Source organism: Bipolaris sorokiniana, assembly GCF_000338995.1.
Source record: "Bipolaris sorokiniana ND90Pr unplaced genomic scaffold COCSAscaffold_6, whole genome shotgun sequence".
Taxonomy (NCBI): Eukaryota; Fungi; Ascomycota; class Dothideomycetes; order Pleosporales; family Pleosporaceae; genus Bipolaris; species Bipolaris sorokiniana.
Window position 1 is genome coordinate 1,105,474 of NW_006911900.1, and position 24,208 is coordinate 1,129,681.

General features: G+C 50.7%; 9 protein-coding genes across 9 annotated transcripts; 4 read left to right on the plus strand and 5 right to left on the minus strand.

Moving 5' to 3' along the window:
• Positions 1-15: 15 nt before the first annotated feature.
• Positions 16-2,286, minus strand: COCSADRAFT_116288 (uncharacterized protein). Its single transcript, XM_007701339.1, has 4 exons — positions 2,053-2,286; positions 1,802-2,002; positions 668-1,750; positions 16-615 (listed from the first exon to the last, which is right to left on the minus strand). Exons 1-4 carry the CDS (start codon positions 2,128-2,130, stop codon positions 256-258), a joined length of 1,722 nt encoding a protein of 573 aa, XP_007699529.1. The 5' UTR covers positions 2,131-2,286; the 3' UTR covers positions 16-255.
• A 203-nt stretch (positions 2,287-2,489) lies between these two features.
• Positions 2,490-3,680, plus strand: COCSADRAFT_170827 (uncharacterized protein; the record flags this gene model as incomplete). Its single annotated transcript, XM_007701340.1, has 2 exons — positions 2,490-2,584; positions 2,645-3,680. The coding sequence occupies 2 exons, from the start codon at positions 2,490-2,492 to the stop codon at positions 3,678-3,680; spliced, it is 1,131 nt and encodes a 376-aa protein (XP_007699530.1).
• Positions 3,681-4,213: 533 nt separating this feature from the next.
• On the minus strand, positions 4,214-8,789 carry COCSADRAFT_180979 (uncharacterized protein). Its single transcript, XM_007701341.1, has 2 exons — positions 8,313-8,789; positions 4,214-8,264 (listed from the first exon to the last, which is right to left on the minus strand). The coding sequence occupies exons 1-2, from the start codon at positions 8,622-8,624 to the stop codon at positions 4,416-4,418; spliced, it is 4,161 nt and encodes a 1,386-aa protein (XP_007699531.1). The 5' UTR covers positions 8,625-8,789; the 3' UTR covers positions 4,214-4,415.
• A 1,222-nt stretch (positions 8,790-10,011) lies between these two features.
• COCSADRAFT_180981 (uncharacterized protein) lies at positions 10,012-12,721 on the minus strand. Its single transcript, XM_007701342.1, has 5 exons — positions 12,102-12,721; positions 11,909-12,052; positions 11,782-11,829; positions 11,422-11,731; positions 10,012-11,367 (listed from the first exon to the last, which is right to left on the minus strand). The coding sequence occupies exons 1-5, from the start codon at positions 12,234-12,236 to the stop codon at positions 10,394-10,396; spliced, it is 1,611 nt and encodes a 536-aa protein (XP_007699532.1). The 5' UTR covers positions 12,237-12,721; the 3' UTR covers positions 10,012-10,393.
• Positions 12,722-12,966: 245 nt separating this feature from the next.
• Positions 12,967-14,363, plus strand: COCSADRAFT_36358 (uncharacterized protein). The gene is made up of 3 exons (XM_007700960.1): positions 12,967-13,234; positions 13,293-13,729; positions 13,792-14,363. The coding sequence occupies exons 1-3, from the start codon at positions 13,163-13,165 to the stop codon at positions 14,099-14,101; spliced, it is 819 nt and encodes a 272-aa protein (XP_007699150.1). The 5' UTR covers positions 12,967-13,162; the 3' UTR covers positions 14,102-14,363.
• Positions 14,364-16,712: 2,349 nt separating this feature from the next.
• COCSADRAFT_317002 (uncharacterized protein) lies at positions 16,713-17,215 on the plus strand. Its single transcript, XM_007701343.1, has one exon. The coding sequence runs from the start codon at positions 16,838-16,840 to the stop codon at positions 17,090-17,092; it is 255 nt and encodes an 84-aa protein (XP_007699533.1). The 5' UTR covers positions 16,713-16,837; the 3' UTR covers positions 17,093-17,215.
• Positions 17,216-17,929: 714 nt separating this feature from the next.
• On the minus strand, positions 17,930-19,931 carry COCSADRAFT_180983 (uncharacterized protein; the record flags this gene model as incomplete). Its single annotated transcript, XM_007701344.1, has 7 exons — positions 17,930-18,069; positions 18,143-19,067; positions 19,117-19,277; positions 19,328-19,547; positions 19,597-19,659; positions 19,707-19,800; positions 19,853-19,931. The coding sequence occupies 7 exons, from the start codon at positions 19,929-19,931 to the stop codon at positions 18,031-18,033; spliced, it is 1,581 nt and encodes a 526-aa protein (XP_007699534.1). The 3' UTR covers positions 17,930-18,030.
• Positions 19,932-21,310: 1,379 nt separating this feature from the next.
• COCSADRAFT_89105 (uncharacterized protein) lies at positions 21,311-22,400 on the plus strand (the record flags this gene model as incomplete). The annotated part of the gene is made up of 2 exons (XM_007701345.1): positions 21,311-21,543; positions 21,605-22,400. The coding sequence occupies 2 exons, from the start codon at positions 21,311-21,313 to the stop codon at positions 22,398-22,400; spliced, it is 1,029 nt and encodes a 342-aa protein (XP_007699535.1).
• A 109-nt stretch (positions 22,401-22,509) lies between these two features.
• COCSADRAFT_317016 (uncharacterized protein) lies at positions 22,510-24,086 on the minus strand. Its single transcript, XM_007701346.1, has one exon. It carries the CDS (start codon positions 23,828-23,830, stop codon positions 22,619-22,621), a length of 1,212 nt encoding a protein of 403 aa, XP_007699536.1. The 5' UTR covers positions 23,831-24,086; the 3' UTR covers positions 22,510-22,618.
• Positions 24,087-24,208: the final 122 nt, after the last annotated feature.

Below are 24,208 nucleotides of genomic sequence, written 5' to 3' on the forward strand. Positions count from 1 at the left end.
CTACTCGAGATGCCTCGGCATTTACGGAGTTAAGAACGAAGCCAGACAACAGCCTCTAAGCGCAAAATGACATCAACGTGTAGAGCAACAGAGTCTAAATGCACTATTGCAAAAGCCAGCTATGCAAAAACTGGCAGCTTATTCAAAATACATGCCCCCCGCTAACCCATGCGAAAGTATATCGCTTTCCGACGAACGCCAGTGCTCAAAGCGACAGCTTTTGAAACCCGAGCCATCATTGTGACCAATCAACCTCTATTCGTCTTTTTTACCTGTCAATCTCGAACGCTCATTCTTACCTCCCTTTGAGTTTTCAGCACCCGAGTCGTCACTGTCTTCATCACTGTCTTCGTCACTTTCCTCCTCCTCGCTTCCATCGCTACTCCACTTGTCATCCTCCCCAACAGCGAAAATTGTATCGCCATCAAGACTTTCTCTAGGAGGGTGAATAGGCTTTTGTGGTTGTGGCGCAGGTAGGGGCGATGCATCGCGTGCATGATCATTAGTGGACCTTTGCGCTGGATCATAAGAGGAACCCTGGTTCGGGCCCCCTTCCTCCTCGTCCAAGGAGTCTCTGAGTGAGGCAATCTCAAAGCCTTCATCATCCTGAGCAATCTGAGAGTGGGTCAGTATCTCTGTACGGAGCATGTAGTATATGTGGACTTACCTCGTCGCTCATAGCAAATCTTCTGTTGTTCGCCGTTGGCCTCCACATGTATGCAACAAAGCACACATCAGCCAAGTAGACTAGGTTTAACCAACCATCAAGTACGAACCACCGCGTTTGCCAATGAGTAGGCGCAAAGTCTGGAGTAGAAGCGCCAGCAAATGTGAAGCTGTTAATGAAGAAGAACCCGAATATGACGATAATGCTTGTCAAGATGCACCACCATAATCGCTTGTACATGGTAGCTTTGACGTGCTGTTTCCGCTCCATGAGGTCTTTCATGGTGAGGTTTAACGAGTTCAGAGTCCAGATGTAAAAGGCCGTGAGTGTAGCGGATAGCGGAAGGATGACAAGCAGGACAATAGGTCCAGCATCATCTGGCCGAACAGTGAGTGAGGCGACGGCGTAGATCACGCCAAAGACGAAGTGTGCCACGGCGAGCCAGCGGACGACCATCATGGTCTTACCAAGGGAAGGCTTGACGACACCATATCCCATGCATACGATAAGAAGCAAAAAGAACGAGAATGAGTTGCGGAAGGCGTTCAGAACAGCAACAATGATCATGAGTGCTTTGGCGCCAACATTGTTACCGTGGCGGTTTTGGTAGTCGTAGTACCCCCAAGTCATGAGCATCTCCAAGACCAAAAAGACCAGGATTGCGGTGATGTAGTTCTGGACGGCAAGAATGTCGTGCCTATTTTGGAAATATAAGAAGCCCCAGAACGTCAAGACGAGAAAGTATACGAGTGTGATGCCGCCATAAAAGGGCAGTTTGGCAATCTGGGCTGCCTGGAGTTCACCGTATGCATTCCGGAAAACCACGACGGCCTCATATTGTAATCGACTATCCTGGGCTGCCGCCGCCACGCAGTAGTATCCCGTTTTTATCGAAACCTTCTTCTCTCCGGTTGAGATGGGGTAGTTGATAGGCTTAGGGTCGTTAAGGTTGATTGCGGCGGTCCGGATGTACATTTGAGAGATATTGTCGACGTCTTCGGCGAGCACCCACTCGCCCTTGTGCGTTTCATTACATAATTTCAGTTTGATAGATTCGTCGTCACAGATGTAATGGCGGTTTTCCTATGCGCAAGTTAGTCAACTTTCTCAAGTATCAGGCTGCGGAGTACCAACGTCGTTCACAGGCAAGTCGGATGGAGCACCCAGAAGCAACGTGTCCTTCCACTCCCACACTACTACGCTGACTATCGGGTTCTCAATGCCCTCGTTCTTCTTTGGGTCTTTTATGAACTTGACAAGTATGAATGGGTCAACCTTGCCGCCCCATGCCTTCTTGCTGTACATGCCCGAGCATTTCTGGCGATCATCTTGATTCTAGGAGCGTGTCAGCGGTGGAAAGAATACAGAGTAGAAGTCGAAGTTACCAGAGTAACCTCTACTGCTGCTACTGCTGTAATTGTGGCCAGCAGCAGCAGCGCGATAAGGCGCAGGCCCGCCTTCATCCTGCCTAGAGATGAGAGGCCAGCTGGCGGAGCTGACGGCTAAAAGACAATGGCACTTCAGGCCAGGGAACACAATGCGAATCGGGTCAGCGAAGGGTATTCTTTTTCGCGTAAGGGTTAACGATGGGTCATGGGAGCAAGTCTGGCGTGAAGCCGTGGCAGTTTCGATTGCGCGTTCGTTCACAACCCCCCAGCCAGGTCCGCCTTCCCGGTAGCTCGGGTTAGCGCGCGGCCGTTTGTGGCGCAGTCTGGCGTTCAACTGCATGTGGCGCACTCCCGCACTCTTCACACCCAACGAGTCAGCCCTGCACAACTATCGCAATACCAACATCAACATCATCACCTGCAACCACGCCAATATGCCGGGCAAACACATTACTGATGCTTCTGAGGAGCCCTGTAGGCGATGCAAGGGCGTGTCTGTGCTTGTCGTTCGCTCTGAACCCCTCTGCCAGTCAGTTCTACGCCACTTGGGCAAAAGGAAAAGAAAAAGATTTCGCTAAAACTTGCACAGTGACTGCTTCGCTCGCTATGTTCACACCAAGTGCATCAAGCGTCTGGAATCTTTCCGGGTCAACTTTGGTGCAGAGAAGCAACGCAGGGTTTTGGTTCCCCTGTCTTTCGGATTCTCATCCATCTCCCTCCTGCATGTCCTGGATCTGCATCTCAAGACGCAGAAGAGCAAGACTGGCCGCACTGGTTTTGAGATTAATGCAGTCCATATCCAAGAACCAGGACATGCTGTACAAACTGAAGAGCTTTTGGAAAAGGTCCGCGCACAATATCCAGACCATGACTATGTTTCGTTACCTTTGCACGATGTATTTCGTTTAATACCAGACGATGCGTCACTCAAGACCCTGCTGCCCCAAGACCAACAAAAGGCCGAATCAAGTCCCGAAGATCAGTTTGTGCACATGATTAAGTCCCTCACATCGGCCACAGCTCGCGCTGACTTAATCTCTACTCTCCGAACCCGTTTAATTGTAGAGTACGCCAAGTTGGCCGGTTGCGAGAGCATTCTCTGGGGAGACAGCACCACTACTCTAGCTCAAAAGACGCTTGCAGAAACAGCAAAAGGCCGCGGCTTCTCTCTTCCCTGGCAAATATCAGATGGCGAATCCCCCTTTGGCCTTCAGTTCCACTACCCTCTACGAGATGTGCTCAAGAAAGAACTCATCTCCTACGTCAACATGTCAGACTCTGGTCTAGTCTCACTCGTACACGAGTCATCCTCAGGTCCCACACAAGCATCTACAAGCTCTAAAAACACAACCATAGACGATCTCATGAAGCAATACTTCGAGTCCGTTGAGGAGAACTTTCCAAGTATCGTCGCAAACGTCGTTCGTACTACAGGCAAACTCCAAGCACGTCCTGATGCACTCTCGGATCCGCGCTGCAGCCTATGCAGTATGCCCGTTCCTGAAGGCCGTTTTGGCATTCACGGTTGGGGGGGCGACCAACATGACAGTAACGGGTCTGAATCTGAAAGCACAAAACGAAACATCTGTTATGGATGTACGAGATCGCTCCCTAAAGCTCTCTGATTATGAAGGGTTATTGGAACATATGAAAGCCCTTTTCGTACAACAACAAATTACCTCGACCTTGGTGTTCGCTATAGCTGCCCATCCAGAAAGCCGGTTCCACGCTCTTGCACTGTAGTGCTAAGCTACAGCCGTAGTCCAGCCTCAATCCTCCGCTAGTACTCTGATTTGCCCTCATATGAGTTTTACATCGCTCAAAGTCTATCTACAAGTACAAATCGACATTCTGTAAGTATCCGGACTCGATCACTGAGTGGCACGGTCTGCTGCTCCAAACAAGGACGCTCGGCTAGGTGTATACCTAAAACCACGACTATGACGCAAACCATAGCATCCACACCATGGATGACCTACTCCATGTAGTATGCAAAGCTTCAAAGTAGACTCAAGAGCCAAAAAGCTACCTCACCAATCCACTCGCACTCTGTCTACTTTGCCATCAGAGGAGAATGGCAATGTTATTTGTACGCTAAATAGCGATGCAACTAGCATGTATCAAGAAACCAATAGATTAGTCACATATTTCAAGTTTCACGGGAATAGAATAGCAGACAAGAGATGAGCTTGACAAGAAATATAGATTAGAAGAGCCAAAAGATGGAGAACATGATATCCAACATTCGTCCAATTCATTCGACTATCTCGTCTACACCATTGTGTTCTCCACCACCATCACCATATCATCCCTTCTTCGAACCAAATCTCTAGTGATCCATACCCTCTATCACTCTCAATCTAAGCATCTAACCCATCCCTCTCGACCAACCACCTAACTACCTCTACAATCTCCGCCTCCCGCTTACTAACCCCCTTCCCGGGCTCCCTGACCATCCCTTCCAGTACCTTATCCAACATGCCCCTCAATCGACTAACCAGTACACCAATCCTTGCCCAGCCCCTCAACCGAATCCACTCATCAACCACAAGCCCGCGTCCTAGCGTATCAACCTGAATCCTGCCCGCGAACATGAGAAGACTGTACGCATTAAATGGTGTGATATCCCTGATGAAAACTTTACTCGTCGCCATCTTGTTAAAATACGCAATGAATGATGCATTGTGGGGGAAGGTTTGGCTGGAGAAGAGCGTGGAAGATGGGTGTACGAAGACGCGTCCGTTCTCTTGGTTGAAGTACTTGATTTCGCGGGCTGAGGGGTCGAGTTCGACGGCGCCAGCTATGCCTGCGGCGAATTTCTTGTCGGGGAGCTGGATGCGTGCGATTTGCGGGTTGAAAGAGCCGGCGATAAGGGCGCGCAGGAGGGCGTCGTTGGTGTTGTGTTTGTTGTAGGTGGAGTGCGTGGAAGGATTCGTAGACGAGTAGTGAGTGGGGATGAATGAGATTTCTTTGAGAGAGGAGAGATACTGGGTGCGGTTGGAGGCAATGTCGAACAATGTTTGGGGCGAGAGACGGTTATCTTGACACCAGAAGCGGAGATCGCGTGATGAAGTGCCTTTGCTGCGCAGTGCGGACCATTGTTCGTAAGCGCGGAGGTCTACGAGGAGATCTCCTTGGTTGTTGGAGAACGAGGCACGAAGGCGGTCGAACTCATTCCGTGTCTCTTGGTCTCGCTCTCGCGGTGATATGAACGGACTGCGTGCCGTAAGGACGGAAGCGATGGTCAAAGCAGCTTCAAGACAACCAAATGTCGCTCCATACACCAGAAGCTTGCCAAGACGGAGATCTGCTGGAATCATAGACATGTGACGACCGAGAGCAGTCAGCTCATTATCAGTTATGGCTCCCATCTGGGATAACAAGCGCACTGCACCCTCGACTGCGGTACTCTCTGGCGGCGTCAAAGCTGAAGCCAAGAACCCAGAGACATCCTGTACACCCATGGCTTTGATTGATAGACACATTTGTTCGAGCGGCACGCGCCGAATCTCGGGATCAGGTCTTTCCATCATCTTTGCCTCAGCATTTCGTGTGTACAGTTTGTAGCAGTCGCCTGCTCGCACACGTCCTGCTCGTCCACGTCGCTGCTTGCATGCTGCCCTTGAAGCCCACGTCTCTGCCAGACGGACCATGTTGTTCTGTGGGTCATAGCTCGTCTCTTTTACTCTACCTGTATCAATGACGGCGACAATATCTTCAATCGTAATAGAAGTCTCGGCAACGTTGGTACATGCAATGACCTTTCGTTTGCCATGGGGTGCGGGAGGGAACACACGCTTTTGTTCAATTGGCAAAAGTGACGCATGCAAAGGCAGTGCGTGCAGATTTGCAAATTGGCCTAACGCTTGAAGAGTGCGATCAATCTCCATGGTACCAGGTAGGAATATTAAAATACCGCCATCCTTGGATCCGAGTTGGTGATCGATGTAGCGTACAGTCTCAGCAATCAGGTCATAGTTGATGCCGAATCCAATACTGCGGAGGTTCGCAGAAAATCCCTTTTCTCCGTGGTCATCTTCCTCGCCCATTCCGTAACCTTTGAATCCAGTAAAGTGAAGAATGTCGTCCAAGAAGTAGTCAGTTACAGGGTGGGTGCGGCCTTCAATTTCCACACGGCCCACTGGCCCTACCTCTTTAAAATAGGCCTCAAAGACGGCGGCATCAAGTGTGGCACTCATAAGAATAACCTTGAGATCTTTGCGTTGCCGTAGGATTTGACGCAGAAGCACAAGCAAGAAATCGGTGTCCAGACTGCGCTCGTGTACTTCATCTACCACAACGTGGCTCACATCCGCCAGTGCAGCGACAACATCGTCGGCATTTCCGCCAGAGGTTTGGAGTCTCCTAAGAAGAACACCGGTTGTGACGAATGTTATTTTAGTAGTACCGGGCTTCTGCTTCGATTCTCCACGGATTGTATAACCGATCTCATCGCCAACTTGAGAACATCGCTCATCAGCAACGCGATCAGCAAGGCCAAGAGCGGAAATTCGTCGAGGTTGTGTGCAGATGATGTTCGCTACGGCACCAAGCTGCCGCTGTATCAAGTCGTCCAAAACAAACTGCACCGATTGGGTCGACTTTCCTGAACCCGTCTCACCTGAGATGATAGTGACTTTGCATCTATTCACAGTCTGCACAATATCTTCCCTTAGGCGCCAGGCAGGGAGCGATTTTCGAGCATCCATCATTTTTTGTTGAGGCGAAGTATCCTGCTTAGCTTGCCAGGCAGCCAGCGCATTTTGACTTGCCGGAGTCGCTGGTGTCCAATCAATGGGTTTACGTGGCTTGCCCTTTGCCCTTCGTTTCTGACTTGGTTGTTCAGACATATGGTCCGCCGCCGCAAGTCCGGAAGAGACATCTGATAATCTCCCTGGATTTTGGAATATCTCACCAGCATTCGTTTGAATCCAGTCCACGATATCATATACCATTGGCATGCCAACGAAATTTGCTTCTGCGTGAAGGAGAGCCTGCCTGATAATGCTTAAGCGAATGTAAGCTGGGATAGCAGCTTCGAATGTAATTATTGGTACGACAGCGGGGTAAGGACCAAAGGGCTTTCGGACTCGTAAAATGAGCCGTTTACCCTGTTGCTTGACGTCCAATTCGATGCGGCATGCTTCTGAAGTGGGTCGTGAAAAGAGGCGATCATATATCGCTTCCAGTGATGACATCTCCACTTCCCATGGATCGTCCTCAGATGCTTCCTCTGACGTGCCCTCTGACAGAGAAAGATCGGCCAGCTCCTGCAAGATGCTGTTTTCATCCTCTTCTGGTCGAAGAAGGCGAGCCTGCAAAAGAGCTGCCGCTTTTCTTTCATCACCACCTTGGCTATCGAAGGCTTCTTCGCATAGGTCTACAGCGTACCCGGCAGCTGCTAGACGCTTCACAGCACCTTCGCGCTTAAGGTTTGTGCTAGCCATACTAACGCCAGCAACATAACCTTCGGGTAAAGACCAAGATGGAAGATCGTCCTCTGGTACGTGGATAAGAAGCCATTCAATAATTTCCTCGCGGTCTTTGCAGATTTCAGCTGCTTCTTCGACATGGCTTTTTCGAAACCCAAGATCAGCGATTTCCTCGACCAACCTAGCCTTTATAGCCGCGTCCATCTCTACACCATTCGGGTTCCAGAGGGCATCGCGGCGGATCAAACGCTCTGCTTCTTTTCTTGTCCTTTTTCCCAACTCAATCTTTGGCACACGTTCCCACCCTTTCATCAAGTTCCTGCTTGGAGCAGACTCCTTTGAAGACCCAAGCATAGCCGCACCAGGCTGCTGGTTGTGTGCCTTCTGGGCCTCTGCCTGTTCTTTTTGCTTCTTCTCGCGTGCTTTGGCAGCTGTCTCCCGAGCCTTTTCTCTTTCTGCAAAGCCAAAGAATGGATCGGCTTCGTACATCCAGCCTTTTCCATCCTGCTCATCCCTCTTTTTCAGTTCCGTGAATTGTCCTTTCCACAAATCTTTGTAGGTAGGCGGAAGCATCATGTGCAGGTTCTTGGCGCTGGCAACACGAAAGAGGGTATATGCAGCGGCAAAGTTGCGAGCCTCAACAGCGGTGGGTTGGTGTGCTTGCTCCTCGAGTTCGGCGGGAATCTTAATTGGCGGCAAGGTCGTCGTCTCTCGTGTCTTCTGATTTACCTTGGACAACACCACAGCATAGGCAAAATGCTTGTCGCCATCCTTGCGCTACAAACCATCAGCTGCGATGCATCTGCTTTGGAAGAATATCCGTACAATGCGATAATCTGGCTTGGCCCACTGTTGCTTTTGGAAGTGTTCTGACAGTAGATTGACGGGCAATTTCCCAGTCCATGATGCGCCAGCTATCAGAGTCCGAGTATCTGGTCTTTTCGGTCCATCTTCAGGCTGAGCGGCTCCTCCCTTGCCCTTTCCTTTGCCGTCATTTTGGGCTGCGTCTCCGCCAGAGCTTTCGCCCTTTTTCTTTTTGGCCTTGCCGTCGCCAAACACAATGAAGCTTGTGTCTTCTTCGGGCAGGACTGACTTCTTTGCAGGTTTACTGCGGGGCGGGTGTGCGTTCTTTGGCATTTTGTCGGAGCAGGAAAAAGTTGTAGCGTCTAGTAATATCCATGGACAGATGTATGTGCTTCGGAAGGGGAGCGATGGACAAAGATGTCTCCTGTGTTCGTGGGCGGAAGGGCGCTCGCGCTAGCAAAAGGGCTCAATCACCAAAACTCCACCACCAGCTATCAGTGCACTTGTTCGAAGCGGAAGTGGCCGTGGATTGTGCTGTAGCCATTTCGAATGCGGCAGCGAGACACTTGGATGTTGCACGCAATCCGAAATTCCGATGGTTGCAGGGATGCCTCGGTACGCTTGGGCCACTTGTCGTGAGCCTCATCGTCATCGCCCATCGACGCGACATGTCGTTGCGACAAATCACTAAGCAATCCATTGCCGGCAGATTGTTTTAATCCCATACAGAAAATACGTAAGAGAACTCCAGGCTTCTACCAGTCACCGCGTGATAGCTTCCGGACAAATCATGTCCACAAACAACAACCACGACCTCAGCGCGGAACAACCCCGCGACGCGATCACGACAGAGGAGATAAATGGCACAGAAATGCCCAATCAACCTCAACCTACTATGGACGCTGGCTCCCAAAAACGTCCTAATGCATGTACGTTTCTGAATCATTCCACCCAGCTCCCCAAGCATCTGCAACTCACAACACAGTCACAGAACTCATGTCACAATCCAAGCGACCAAAACCACCTCCGGCTGGCATACCAGCCGCCGACTCCCCAAATACCACCAAGCAAGATTCCAAAACCTCAAAACGCTGGGATCCCCGTGATGGACTGGGTGTATACATTGAGACCCCCGAGACGAACCCCGAAGGAAGAGTCCTAGAATACGACGACGACTTTGTCGTAATAACCGACAAGTACCCAAAAGCAAGGTCAGTCTTGAGCAATCCTTCTCAGGCCCAAATAGGTATACAGTACTAAAACATGGTGTAGTGTACACCTCCTCCTCATCCCACGAAAACGAACCTACTGCACTCAACACCCCCTACACGCCCTCTCCACCGACACCACCTTCCTCGACACAGTAAGAACACGCACCACGCATCTGGTAGAACTAGCAGCAAACGAGCTGCGCCGCCAATACGGCGAATCCAGCGCCTCAGATGTGCCGTACAACACCGCTCTTGAATCCCTCATGTCCGGCCCCGACCCACCATCGCCATCCAAGCGGGCCGCTCTACTTCCACAAGGTCGCGACTGGACAAAAGAAATAGTAACAGGCGTGCACACGCACCCGTCGATGAATCACCTGCATGTCCACGTGTTTAGTCGTGATATGCATTCGCCATGGATGAAACACAAGAAGCACTATCTAAGTTTCAATACCAGTTTCCTGGTGCAATTGCACGAGTTTCCGTTCGAGAAAGGGAGTGCGAGATTTCGTCCGGGAGACTGGCCCAGCTGGGATATGCAGTGTTGGCGATGCGGACAGAATTTCAAAAACAAGTTTGCGGCGCTGAAATCGCATTTAGAAGAGGAGTTTGAGGAGTGGAAAAAGGAGTGAGATTGTTTCTCTTTTTTTGGGTGGGGAAACACAAGGGTTACTACCAGATAGAGTATGAACAAGACCTTTGGTTTTCAGAACTATCATTGTGTATTATACAATCACATTATCCCCGAGTAAGAGTTTACAAAGTAGCATATCTTGGAAAATCATTGGGCATTGAGGAAAATTCATCCACATAACAAGTACCATACTGCGACCACTCTCACTGTCTGTCGCCTATACACACAACTTAGCCAAGAAAGGCCGAAACCATTTCTTAGCGTATGACCAGAGTCTTCACAATAGTCGTGTCGATGTCATGCAAGTCGCCCGAGAACTTGCACGAGTCGCCAAAAATACAATTCTTGGTACCCTTGGCATGGTTGGTCTTATGCCGAGGTGCAGGGCACCGGTGACCGTAGATGCACTTGATGTCCTGGCAGATACTACCGTTTGCGCAGGGCGCCATGCGCGCTACCAGACGAAGTGTAGCAATCTCGCTTTCTGTGGGCTTGTAGGCATGCAGATGCGTACAAGAATCTCCGTATGGACATTCCTTGCGGAGAAAATGGATGTTGCACAGTTTCAACTTCTTGACGCGGTCGACCTCGGATTTGTCATAGTCCTTGCAGGGTGGGTCGACACGCTGCCCTGCGCGGTTGCGGGCGATGATCTCCTCGCGGCTGGCAGGCCTGTAGGTGGGCGACTTGGACTTTGGGGGTGGAGGAGCCGCAGCTTTAGCAGCGTAGTTCATAGGCGCTGAAATGGGTCTCTGTGTAGGCAGGCCATCAGAACCTAAGGTTGAAGTCGATGGAGTTCTGGCCATATGGCTCAACATGGCACCTTTGGGCGGAGGGCTTTCCCAGACCGATGAACTGCTCAATGGTCGTGTAGGCACAGGCGCTGGAAACCGAAATGGAAGACCAGTTGGTGTGACGAAGCTGTTTGGGCTACCTTTTGTTTCGGCTCCATTTGTAGCAGGGACAAAAGCTGGTGAAAGGGCTCCCAAAACAGGCCCAGCTCCCCATGATGCGTACTTGGTCTCACGAAAGATGCCGGAAAGCCTTTTTGCGTTGTACGGTAGCGAAACCAGGTCTTTGTCAAGAAGAGGGCCTCCAACGAGTACCACCTTGTCACGCAAACCCTCTTGGCTAGAGTGTTCTTCAAGAAGTCGTGTATACCCCTCGTTGTAAGAGCAGCCGAAGAATAAACGGCAGCAATGGTAATCTCGAAAGTAGAGTTTGAAAGTCTCTGCATCTTGTCAGCGTCCTGAATTGCTGCGAGATGTACATTCAGTATGCTCACCAATGATCTTTTCGTTGGTGCAATCAGTATGCATGCCTACGTCGACAATATCGAACAATGTCTTGCCCGTTGTAAATCCACGGACAAAATCTTCGAAATAAGTAATGTCAGGGATGACACTTGTGCGCACAAGCTCTTCAGCGATACCTTTGACATTGGCGTAAATCCGACAAACGATGCGCAATCCGAGTGGGGTGGTGTTGCGGGTGCTTTCGCTCTGGTCTTGCATATAGTTTTGAACCGCGGCGTGCAGCTTCGAGGCGGCGCGGCGACCGCCGTTTGCACCTTCGCGTACAAACTCATTGAGGAACTGGTGGCTCGATCAGCAAAGCAAAAATGGCTCTTGAGAAAAGGACTAACCATCATATCATCGCCGTCAATGAGTACGATAACAAAGGAGTTGTCCACCTGATACTTGCATGTCAGTCTTATGCTATGATGACTTGCAGATGCACGGCTTTCATGGTATTGCCTCAGCCTGACTCACCACTGCCTGCTGTATGTTGCTTGCAAGTCTCTCGTAGTGTTGCTTTTCAGCTAAACATTGAAAGATCCACTCGCGATCGCGGTTACGTTCGGCAAGCATGGCCTGGTTCTGTTGAACGACATATTCATAGCGGACGAGGAGCTCCTATCGACAAGTCAGACTAGTTGCAGAAGAATTTTTCTTGGAGACATACGGTCATGAATTTGGTCTTTTCCTCTTCTAATTGGTTAAGCTGCTCGAAGCGCTTGCTGAGCATGTCTAGATCATTATCAGTCTGAATCGTCGAGGGAGAAATGATGCCAATCTGGGCATCGAATGAGAGCGCCATGCTGAGATGATCAGGTGAGAGGCGTAGGCGATAGAGGGAGGTATGTGCTTATTGCAATGGGGAGAGAAAAGGTTTGTTGTGCAAGGCAGCTGCGCGTGTCAAGGCGAGAAAGTGAGGTAGAGTGTAACAAGGCAACGTGGGACAGGCAGACAAACGCTCTTTCCACAGTTCACGAGGAAGTGAAAGATGGGCAGGAGCAAACGCGGGTGAGGGGCAGAGCTTTATAGACGCTTCTAGTGGCAATGAAGACAAGATTCAGGATGCAAAAAAGTGAAAACAGAAAACAGAAAACAGAAAAACGGGAAACGGTGTTGGAGAGCAAATATAAGGAACAGTATTGAAGGACGAGCAATAGAAACAGAAAACAGATAACGGAAAACGGTTAACGATTAGTATACCCCTGGACGGTGTAACCAAGATGCAATGCAAGCTACCGGCAGAAAGGCATTTGTCTATGTATGTACAGTACATGTCGGTGTCGTTAGGGACAAACGCAACCATTAGGCGCATGAAGCCGCAGGCGAATAGCCGCCGTTGGTAAGCGTTGCATTGGCAGGAATAGGTGGCGTAGTCAGTCCATCCCTTGCGTTTCGGCGCTTAGACATGTGCAAAGAGGCTATGTTTGCAAGGCGGCAACGTAACAAGGCAGATTTGTCATTTTGTGTCGCTATTTGCAAAACGTCGTGTCAGAAGCGAAGAGAGAAAGATGTCGCGTGTGTGCGAAGAGATATGGGGCTGGCGGTTGTTGCTCATGTCAGCCAACTACCTGACGTCGGCTTTCCGCTGCCGCGGCTGTCGTTACGTTCGCCAAGACCCAACGGCGCCCGGACGTCACTCGCCAGAAGCCACGTTCGAATTCCACCATCTCTCTTCCCACGCCCCTCTTCTCTATTCTTACCATCCCATCTGTTTGCAGCGCTTCCATCATGGTCAATTGGCGATCCTCTACTCTGCTCCTGCTCTCCTTGCGCGCACTTGGTGCCTTTGCCGCAGCTGAGGTGAGTTTGATATGTTGTGACGACACATGACATCAGATGGCTAACCACCAATTCTCAGGCTGAAAAGGTCCAAGAGCAAGTCAAGGAGCCGCAGACGCCCAACATCAATGTCGCCGTCTCCGTCTCATTTCCCCAATCTGAGATTTTTGGCGTGAAGCTCGTCAACGGCCATGCCACCGAGGCGCGTCTTTCCGTCACCAACAATGAGCCTACACCTATTGGCGTTTCCGTTGTTGGCGGCTCGCTCGTCTCTGAGGTCGCCGGTAAATCCCAAATCGTCCGCAACCTTACTTCGAAGCGCTACTCGATCGAGATTCCCGCTGGCGCCGAGGAGACTGTTCCTTACAGCTTCACTCTCGACATGCACCCGCAAAACCTACGCCTGGAACTTATTACTGTGTTGAAGGGCGCCAACAATACCGTATTCACCGTTCCCGCCTACAACGAGACTGTTAGCGTTGTCGAGGCCCCCAACAGCTTCTTTGATCCTCAGATGTACGTTCCTCGCAGACCTACTATACACCTGTAATTGTGCCATGACTGACTTGCGCCTCTAGCCTCTTCCTTTACCTTGTCGTCCTTGGTGCCTTTGGCGGAACCGTCTACTTCATCTACAACACCTGGATCAGCACTTTCTTCCCTCAGAAGAAGGGCCACGGCAAGGGTGGTGAGCGCGCCAGGATGTCTTCGGGCCAGAGCAAGAAGGTCGACCCTGCCGACCAGGTTGCAGTCGTCGGTGCCGATGGCCCCGCGGTCACTTCTGGCGCCAAGGCCTATGATGAGAGCTGGATTCCCGCCTCGCACCTCCAGCGGCCCGAAGCGAAACGCGTCCGCAGCGGCACTCCCAAGGCCAAGCCCAAGGCCTAGATACCTCGAGCACCTACGATACAGAAGGCTTGGGATACTTATGCTATACAAATGTGGTAGCATGCCAACAGGACATGCGCGTGCATGACATGAAGCAACAGTGTGTTGGCATTGGTGGCTTTGTATACGGCGATTGCTCTATACGAAGCTGTCGCATGTTGCAGGGAGGACAAGTTGTCTTGACGAATTGGGTATAATGCCGAAAAGATGGATAACTTTGTATATTAGAAAAGTAATATGATACGACATGTTGTACCATGAATGCAAATGCGGATGTGTGTGGATGTGGGTGCTTGTGGTAGTTGACTGGAAAGCTGGAAGCTGAAGCTCTCCCACTGGTTCATACCAAGGCGCCGTGGCCTTTGTTGTGGTTGGCTCCCACTACACCCTCCAAGCACGCCGCACACTGTGCTTTTTTGGGGATCTGCATGCAAGCGCTCTACGCAAGACAACGGACAGATATGAAGTTAGATAGACGGATTATATTATGCTGTTGAAAGAACAAACAGCATAATCTCGATGTCAGAGTCATCGTGCATCAAGCCCACCTTTGTATGTGCAAGATGACCGTTGAGTGTACCCCCACGACCATGCCTCTTCAGACACATCCACCCTATGACCCCTTCACATGGCATGGCCCACAAAAAGCTTACACACTTGCAGCCCAAGCCTTTCGATCATCATTCTAGCACTTCTCACATGTGATTAACCATAATATTAGCACGAAACATCGCCAACCCAAAGCAAGCAACGCCTTGGCAACAGCTGCATCTTCAAACGCAGGCGGCTGACTTTCAAACACGAAGATTTGGCAGATACGCCTCCCACCCCCACAACTCACATACCCACATACCCACATACCAAACAGGGGCCCAAGCTTGTTGATGTGCATAAACAGCCTTGGTCCACAGACGGTATTCCTTAATCTGGGCATAGTCTGTGTGTTGTAGTAGAGTGTCTGTGGGTTTTACTTAGTAGTAACGTCGGCGTGTGTGTGTTGCATGAGGCCAAGAGAGCAAAGCAAGCAGTGGGACCCTGTTTTATTATTCTGTCAGAGTGTCAGAAGTAGCAAGATTGTGAAGATGAAGAGGGCTAAAACTCCTTAAGAAAAGGACGCGGTCCCAGCGCCTTGGCCTCGCACAGGAACAGCTTCAGGTAGTGTATCCTGTGTACCCGCCTACACTATGCGGAGTGGACTTGGCTGGCTTGGCCCCCATTTGGGCGGTAGGAGGGACGGGAAGTAAGGTGTATGCGTGTTTATTCCGTATCTTGGTGTTAAGGGAAAAGGTGAGAGAATCGTCGAGTTAGAGGCGGGAGGGGCGTGGGTGTGTGCGAGTTGGTGAAGTGGGGGGAATATGGGCGATTACTACAACGGGCTTTTTTGGGGTCAAGTGCAACTGTCATTGTCTGACGTGCGCAAGGTTACTGGACTGGCGGCTGCCAATACGTACGCCTCTTTTTCCTTCCCACTCCCCTCCTATTGTTCCCCCCGCGTAGTCGCATTGCACGTACGTATGCGCACAACGGCGGTGAGGGATGCATGTGCTGTTTCTGTGTCAGGTTGGGGGGGTATCCTATGGGAGAGACTGGGCCCCATGCAATGCGGGCGTGGGTTTAGACTGGTGGTAAAGTGGTGGTGGTTGTGATGGTGTAAAGGCACAGGCTACGCATCGTCGCATCGCGCCTTTGAGATTGAGTGAGCCAAGAAGCCGGGGGGTGTACAGCGGGAGCTAGAGTGTTTTGCAGTATGAGACATGCAGTAGTACGATGGGGAAAGAGAGAAAGATCAAGATAGAGAAACAAGTTAGGAAAAATATCGCATGTCGACGGAAAAGGCCGCGCCGGTTTTTTCTCTCTCTCGCCTTGCTCACGCGATCCGGAAATGGTGCCTTGCTCACGCGGCCGGATATGCTGGGTGATCAAAGCTAATTCACCGGATAAGGGGAGGAGAGAGATGAGGGGAAAAGGCTGCATACACCGGATATGTCCATCTGCACGCACACACCGGAACCAATACAGGTGGGTGGACGAGGATGATGGGCCGATTGGGCCCCCGTGGTAGGGAAAGCGCGGGTTCTGCGCGACATTGTGTGCAAGCATTGGTTGTATAGGTAGTCTGTGGAGTATGGATGTACAGACTTAGCATGTCCGGGGGAAGTGATCGGTAGGTGGGTTGCATGTGGGGTGACCTATAACCTTTTGGCCGCCATAAGTGTGGTAGCTCCAAACGGTGTGGCCTTCATATCACATGTCATAGCTGGCCCAGTTAACCTCGCCTGTGCATGGCACACTAGAACCGGGGCGCCGGCTCGTGACTCTGACGCGGGCTTTACGCCGAGGATGCGGAAACAGATCGTGTGTGTCGGCGGTGGGTCAAGGGTAACGGGCTTGGGCGGATGGATGGACGGACGAGCTGGAGGGTGAGTCAAGATTGGATTGACTCCCCAATATATAAGATCAGCCCTCGTGTCCTGTACCCTATCTAGCTTGCTTTTTATCCTCTCCCTGCAAATCACTACATACCACTCACACTGCCATAACATCATCGAGTGCCAAAGGCCCGAATAGCGAAATCCACCCCCCATCAATCAACAACCACCAACGTCACCCTTTTCTCGAAAATACCCAAGAACACTTGCGTATTAAACGCGCATTCACCTACTACTACAACGATACCAACGTCAATCTTCTGTATCCTACACAAGGCCTAGACCGCCACTCTCTCAACCACACACCATGCCTCCGATCAGCCAGTTCCCCCCCGCCCGCGTCTTCCTCAAGACCGCAACCTCATCCGCACCCACACCCTCTCCCATCTCAATCACAACCGGCATCAACACAACCGCCCGCAAGTCGTCTCTGACTTCGCCCATCAGCCCGCGCTACACCATCTCCATGTCGCCCCAACAACAATCCATGTCGCAAATGTTCTCCTCCCAAAGACAAGTAATGCCGAGACCGGGCGACGCCATCCGGAGAGTCACAAACTGAAGAAATTCCTTTCTTCTTCATCTGCTTTTGTTTTATTTTTCTCTTGTACTTGAAGCGAGAAACACTTTCGTGACAGATCCACCCCCTCCTTTCTCTCGCGGCGCGGACGCTGGTCGTTTTGTGTATGTGTGTGCCGTTACAAACGTCATTTATCAGCGCGAACTAAACTTGACGTTTTTGGTGAACAAAAAAGGAATTCCCCCCCCCCCCCAAAAAAAAGAAGGGGAGACAGACCACTTGGGGGGTCAGAAAAGGCGCAAGGAGTATTTAGGTTCTTTTTTTTTCGGTCTTGCTTCTTTTCTACTATACACTGCGATGTTCGAAGATGGGCGAGACCTGCGGGTTCTCTCATTGGAAGGGATGATGCGATCTGGAATGATCTGGTCTGGATGGGCCCCACCCCGCCCGCTCTCTCTCTGAGAATGCAAATCTGGAGATGACAGATATGACTTTAGAGCACTGCCCTTGAGGGTATGCAAATTAAGAAATGTAAAACTTTCTAAAACATGGGAAGCGTGTATAGTGTGAATGTGATCTAGCCAAGGGTCCCTTCGTATCGTTGTCCTCTTTGTGTTGTATTGTATGTAGCGGCTAGGCTTCTCGAAGCTTGGCTCACGGACCACTATTTAGATGAGTGTGACTATATACTACTTCTTAGGTATTCTTGGAGATGCTGTTAGCCTGCATGATGTTGATTGAATGAGTTGTAGCATGTAGATTACTGTTGCTTCTTCTATTTGCAGTACTGGCTTTCCATGAGAACTTCTTCGCGGCATGACAAACACCAGAGCGTAATGCAAAACCATGGATTGTGCGAAAAGAAACCGTACATGTATAGATCATGTGTACGGAAGTGCGTGAATACTCCACATCTCATCCTTGTCTTGTGTATAAGCTCCTACACCACACTTTTATCTCGCGTCCACGTCATCTCGCCTCTAACCGGAGATTTTCTTTCCAAAAGAGCTTCTAGCAATCTATTCCACACTGTTAGCAAAAACCCTATACCCACCAATACACAAAACAAACACAAGAAAAGAATAAACTTACCAAACTCCTAAACCTCTTTCCATACACGTACGCCGGAATCGTAAGCATGCAAATACCCAAATTGATAAGTGTAATACCATCAAACACCGCCCTCGGCCCCACCTTGGCCATGATGCCGTTGGCATACGTCGTCGCGATGAAAGTAAACACAGCCTTGGTAAAGTTAATAGTGACAAACGCCTGGTTTGCATCGCGGGGGTGACAATCAATGACGTAAGTCAGACTCGCCGTCGAGGCAAACGGCACAGACAATGAGTGAATCGACATGAAGACGATGGGCCACACCATGGGCAAGCCTCGCGACACACTGATTCCAAAGCCCAGGAAACCGACTGTCGCGAAGATGGTCGCGGGAATCATGAGCGTGAGGCGGAACTCGGGCTCGAAGACGCCTTTGTTGCGGCGTGCCATGAACTTTGCGATGGCATCGGCGGTCCAGCCGGAAAGGGGCGAGCCGATGAGGGAAACGGCGAGGAGAGGAAGGTTGGTTAGGCCGACTTGAGCGGGGTTCAGCAAGTAAGGGGGTGCGGAGAAGACACTGACGGAAAGGACAGAGATGGTCAGGAGCCAGGTAAAGTACGATCCGTACACGATAGTACTGAACAGTACAGCGGGGAAGGCGATCAGAGGTACGGGCTTCCACGCATTCTTCCAGAACGATTCAGGTGACATACGACCGCGGAAGATGGCGAGCTGGCTTTTGTATGTATGCTTAGGCTCATCGTGTTCAGCAATGGATTCAGCGATAGAATCGTTGTCTTTTCCATCGAACCCGGGCTTGCCAGTCGTGGGGCGTGGACCGTAGTATGTAGTTTCAACAATCAAAAAGTATATGCCGAGGAAAATGGGTATGAATATGAGCGCTGAGATACCAAAGGTGGCTTCGAACGAGACATTTTCAATGATTGCGCCTGCGATAACTTGACTGGATGATTGTCAGCTGAGTAGGTTCTAGCACTGGAGGAGAAACGTACCCAAGCAGCACTCCGGCAGACAACATGCAGCCCCAGACTGCAATACGTGTGCCCCGCTGATGGACAAAGTACATGTCCGATACTGTTGACGTGACGAGCGTCTCGAGAGGCGCCGACGCGATACCCTGTATGACACGCATGACAGCGAGGGAAACAAATGACTATGCTAAAGTAAGTTGATGACCAGACGACACTTTGCGATTGAACACACCTTGGCAAAGAATCCCCAAACATTAGTAGCGAGAAGAACCACCGTCGAGATGACAAAGAATGGACGCTTGCCCCAGATGTTTGCTCCAGCAGCTGTAAAGAACGTTGTGAAGCCGATCCAGAAAGCGAGAAACCCGATGATGAGACTCGAAACCATATCGATGCTGACGTTGTACTTCTTTGCGAGGATTGGTAGAGCGGGCGTCACCATTGGTCCAAGACTACGCTGGCATCAGTATGTGAAGATTAACTTGTGATTGAAGTACTTACGCTGTTGTCACACCGGAACTGAAAGCAAGAAGGACCATGATGCACTCCTTTCTCATTGGTGACCTGCACTTGTCAATGAAGATTGAAATCTAAATACACACTAGACTCACCAGTTCAAAGGGTCGTTTGGACTGTCTGATGGTTGTGGTTGCAAGATAATATCTCCATCGCGCTTCAAGTAGCTCGAGTCGGCTTTCGAATCAACTACGACACAGTCAGCATTGTCCACCTTAGACACGCAACTTGTAGAGCTTACCAGCTGGACCAGAGTCATTGATGGTCGACGTGCCTGGGGGAGCCGCCATATGAGGGTCATCAAGAATACCGAAGCCCATGTTGACTATCTGCGAATAACAACAGTTGCGTCGTAGCAAAATAGAAGAAGAAGAAAAAAGGCTGCCAGCAGCTTGTCCAAAAAAAAAGACGACTTGCGTCTAAGAGAAGTGAAATGAAAGATACACAATGAACGAGATGAACACCATGGACAACGAGACCAGCTCTGATATTCCATCTGGGCTCTCCCGCCTTATCACCTCAGGCCATACCAAGCACACACAATACTAAAGTGGTCAGGGCCGAACCCAGAGGCAACGAAACTAGGCTGAAGCACCCAAGGGGACGATCTCTCGTCAATCATGATCGTCCTTTAGCGATAGTCACTAGAAATTCAACTGCCGGTTACATGGGGTATGTTGGGGAGCCACCAGGAATGAGCCGTGTCCAACGCAATGTGTGTTTCAGGACGTCAGAACATTCTGCGGGAGCTGCTCCGATGGCACGGTTTAAGCCACGCACACGTAGGCTTACCTGTAAAACATAACTTCGGCAGTTGCTTGTAACGGGGAGTTGGCCAATGGATTGTTGGCGTTGGGAGTCAAGGCTTTGGGGTGTCGAATGAGAGTGTTGTTGATGCTACATTCCACCCCTGCTTTAAGCCGCATTCTGGGCAGCGGCAAGAAAAATTGGTTCCAATGTGCCACTGCTGAATTCAATCCTGCATATTTTTCAAATCTATGGGGTAAGTACTGTAGGATTGGGGTAGCGCCAAAGGTTGATGTTGATCTGGATGGGTGGCGTGTTAGTGGAGCAACTTCTTGATGCGAAACACATGGCAGATCTTGTATCTGCGAAGGTGTTCCAGAAGTCCATGGACCAAACCGGCGAATTAAGCATGGTAAGGCTTTCGTAATCATCGCAGGCTATATCTGTATCTTAACTAGCTGCCAAGATATAGAATACGGGGAGATAAAAATGCCCAAGAATTAATCATCGACAATAATTATGTCATTGACAGTAGAGGCATTACTGGAAACTGTGTGACTCTGGCACGAATGGTTTTTCCAGCCGTCTCAAACTGCATTGAGACACGAATCAAGGAGAATGTGGGTGCAAAAGGCGGCTATTTGTGCAGGTGGGAAGTGCACTAGGACTATGGACGTTGAGAGCCCGCGGACGCACGACTGTCACGTCTGCCGAATGCGGAATGGCTCCCGACGTCATACTTAGCCATCGTGGGGGAGCAAAAACATACCCCGCTACAAGTGCAATCGCGTTTTCAATTGGAAGAAAAGAATGCCATCATTGACCACAAATTACCATTTAGCCGCAGTACAGCCGTAGAAGTACGACCTTATAGACTGAATTGAGGCTCCCAATTCATCCCAAAGTGCTTTCTCATATTACTCCTTACCAGACTTAATACACATAATCGAACATGACAATTGGAATCGCAATCATCGGCAGCGGCATCTTCGCCAAAGAAGAACATCTCCCAGCCATCCAAGATGCCCCCATCTTGAGTCTAAAAGCAGTCTACTCGCGCTCCCTCAAATCCGCCCAATCCCTCTCCGAAAAGCTTTCAGGCGTAGATTTATACAGCGACGACCAAGACGGCAAAAGGTTCGACGATTTGCTAAAACGAGACGACATCAAAGGCGTAGTGATCGCGTGAGTACAATATACTCCAATACAAAACCCGTCCAATCTCCCAATTCCTAATTTACAACAGCCTCCCCATCCTCGCCCAACCAGACTACATAAAGAAAGCCCTGGCAGCCGGGAAATACGTCTTCGCCGAGAAACCCATAGCCAAGGACCTCACAGCCGCTTCCTCCCTCCTCTCCTGGACTTCCAACCCCGCAAACACATCCGTCACCTACACCGTCGCCGAGAACTTCCGCTTCATCGACTCGTACATCTGGGCCTCGCAGCAGCTCGCCTCTCTCGGCCGAGTGCTTAGTTTCCGTGTTCGCGTCATGTTTTTCGTCCCCGTGGGCAGCAAGTACTACGAGACAGCGTGGCGCAAGAAGCCCGAACACCAAGGCGGCTTCGTACTAGACGGCGGCGTGCATTTCGTGGCTGCTACACGCTTGCTGCTACAAGGTGCCGGGCAGAAAGTCAAAAGAGTGAGTGCGTTTACGGCGCAGTTGCAGGAGCATCTTCCGCCTGTGGACACGCTGAATGCGGTTTTACAACTCGAGAATGGGAGTTCGGGCACTCTGTCTATTTCTGTGGGAACTACGGACCAAGGGTCTGAGTATGTGGTTGCGTGTGAGAAGGGCGTGGTGACGGTTTCGCGTGGTAAAGTTGTGGTTAAGAGGCAAGGGGAGGAGGGTGAGACCAAGGAATTTCCAGATGAGGGGAATGGTGTCAAGCAGGAGATAAAGGCTTGGGCGAAGAGCTTGGAGGAGGGGAAGCGGAATGAGATGCAGAGTCCTGAGGAGGCGTTGAAGGATCTGGAGATTTTGGAGAGTTGCTTGAAGAGTGGAGAGCAGGGTGGAACACCGATTGATGTTGAGCAGTAGGGGACTTGGTGATTATTGTGGAAACGCCATGACAGAGCATACTTCGTGTGCATAGTCTGGCCATCAAATACGTATGCCAACCCCTTAATTCAATTCACTACTAAACAAGCAAATCTCCCAAAAAGCGTTATTTTATCCAACTCTAACACGCATATCCCTTCTGAACTTACCAGTATGAGTTATGAACACCCACTCTTCTATTCTCCCATATCTCCGCCTCAACTCATAAGCCCATGCACCTGCTCCCCACTCAACGTAGCCCTCGCAGCCGGCCGCTTCCCCGCCATCTTCTTCGACGTCGGCACACTCGTCCTCCTCCCACCACCATTTTCCCTCGCCATCTGCGCCTCAACCGCAGCCTCATGCTCAATCTTGCTCACCGCCCTCGTAATAGCCATACTATACCCTCCAATCCAATCGCTCCAGCTCTGCTTACCATTGCGATTATCCACCGCGACCTCAAGATTCGAACTCATACTGCGCTGGGGACGCGTCTTGGAGGCTGGCACCTTCGTTGTCGTTGACGCAGACGAGGGCTGGGTGTCTTGCGTTGCGCGAGCAGCAGCAGCGGCAGCACGACGCTGTTCGAGGAACGAACGAGCGACGTTTTGGGCGGCTGAGACGCCGGATTTGATTGTTTGGACGTCTTCGAGGTTGACCGAGGCGGGGATCGGGATGCGGTAGCTGCCGCTGAGAGTTACTTGACGCTCTGTGCCTCCGTTGCTGCTGCGTCGTGGGATTTCTTCGACGTACTCAGTCTCGTCGGACCTGGCACGCCGGGTTCTGGGGCGGTAGTGTTCGAGGTCTTGACGGGCGACTTCGAGTTCGCCTTCTAGACGGACGAGTTCTTCGTCTGCATCTTCTTCGTCGTTGTCGACGACTTCTTGGACTCTTGCATTGTTGACGCTTGCGTCACTTGCGTTGGTGTTGGTGCGAGTGAGTTGAATAGTGGATGAAGCCTTTCGTCCTTTGCCTCGTCGACGGGGTGAGCGGCCTGAGCGAGCGTCTGAAGTTGCACCGGTCTTGTACAAATCCTCCACCTTTGCCTCTAACTCCCTGACTCGTGCCTTCAGGGCTTCAAGCTCGGAGGAAGAAGGGCTCCCTTTCGATATATTGGTGCGGGTGGGAGACGGTGGGGTGTTGATAGGGGTTGAGGTGGGACTTTTGTTGAGTTTCCTGGGCTTTCTTCTTGGAGTCTTTACTTCGGCTGCAGTTGTATCAACTGAGGGCCGAATTGCTGCCGCTGCAATTTTCTTTGAAGGTGAAGTCGATGCTCTTGCTACTTTTCCTTTTGGCAAGACGACACCTCCCGCGGAGCCAGCCCTTCCTTGCTCAGCCTGGCTGGGCGGAGTGCCTTTCCGGGACCTCATCTGCTTTGCGGGTGCTGCTGGCTTTGCACTTGGCCCTGGTGATGCGGACTTGGAACCCATGATGTTTTTTGTCGTCTCTATCTTTCTGACGCAGTAGTAGTGTACATCAACACAAATAGACTTTCAACTCAGGGTTCAAACACAACACAAGCAGGGACCCTTGATGTTGTTGAGTTGAAAACACCACTCAAATGTTCACGATCCTGATACAAAGGGACTGGGTGATGAATTTCAGTTGTGGGGAATGTCAGGAAATGGAGTTAGTGATTCGGTTGCTATTAAAGCAGGATGTCAGAGTTGGAACACAGACTCAGCGCATCTGACGTATGGTGGCGGACAGACCAGGATCATGCATGATTGAACCCTGTCGGATAGCGGCGATCATCGTGCCTTAGTGCTACGACTCAACGTTACCTGCAAACCACCTCATTAAACCAT

Bases quoted from the DNA above. Each gene is read 5' to 3' on its own strand.
- COCSADRAFT_116288 (XM_007701339.1), bottom strand. From the start codon at position 2,130: ATGAAGGCGGGCCTGCGCCTTATCGCGCTGCTGCTGCTGGCCACAATT. The intron at 1,751-1,801 runs GTTGGTACTCCG...ACTTGCGCATAG, and splicing joins CCGACTTGCCTGTGAACGAC to GAAAACCGCCATTACATCTG. The intron at 616-667 runs GTAAGTCCACAT...ACCCACTCTCAG, and splicing joins GATTTGCTATGAGCGACGAG to ATTGCTCAGGATGATGAAGG.
- COCSADRAFT_180979 (XM_007701341.1), bottom strand. From the start codon at position 8,624: ATGCCAAAGAACGCACACCCGCCCCGCAGTAAACCTGCAAAGAAGTCA. The intron at 8,265-8,312 runs GTACGGATATTC...GATGGTTTGTAG, and splicing joins CCAAGCCAGATTATCGCATT to CGCAAGGATGGCGACAAGCA.
- COCSADRAFT_180981 (XM_007701342.1), bottom strand. From the start codon at position 12,236: ATGGCGCTCTCATTCGATGCCCAGATTGGCATCATTTCTCCCTCGACG. The intron at 12,053-12,101 runs GTATGTCTCCAA...ACTTGTCGATAG, and splicing joins AAAAGACCAAATTCATGACC to GAGCTCCTCGTCCGCTATGA. The intron at 11,368-11,421 runs GTGAGCATACTG...GACAAGATGCAG, and splicing joins CACCAACGAAAAGATCATTG to AGACTTTCAAACTCTACTTT.
- COCSADRAFT_36358 (XM_007700960.1), top strand. From the start codon at position 13,163: ATGGTCAATTGGCGATCCTCTACTCTGCTCCTGCTCTCCTTGCGCGCA. The intron at 13,235-13,292 runs GTGAGTTTGATA...ACCAATTCTCAG, and splicing joins GTGCCTTTGCCGCAGCTGAG to GCTGAAAAGGTCCAAGAGCA. The intron at 13,730-13,791 runs GTACGTTCCTCG...TTGCGCCTCTAG, and splicing joins AGCTTCTTTGATCCTCAGAT to CCTCTTCCTTTACCTTGTCG.
- COCSADRAFT_317002 (XM_007701343.1), top strand. From the start codon at position 16,838: ATGCCTCCGATCAGCCAGTTCCCCCCCGCCCGCGTCTTCCTCAAGACC.
- COCSADRAFT_317016 (XM_007701346.1), bottom strand. From the start codon at position 23,830: ATGGGTTCCAAGTCCGCATCACCAGGGCCAAGTGCAAAGCCAGCAGCA.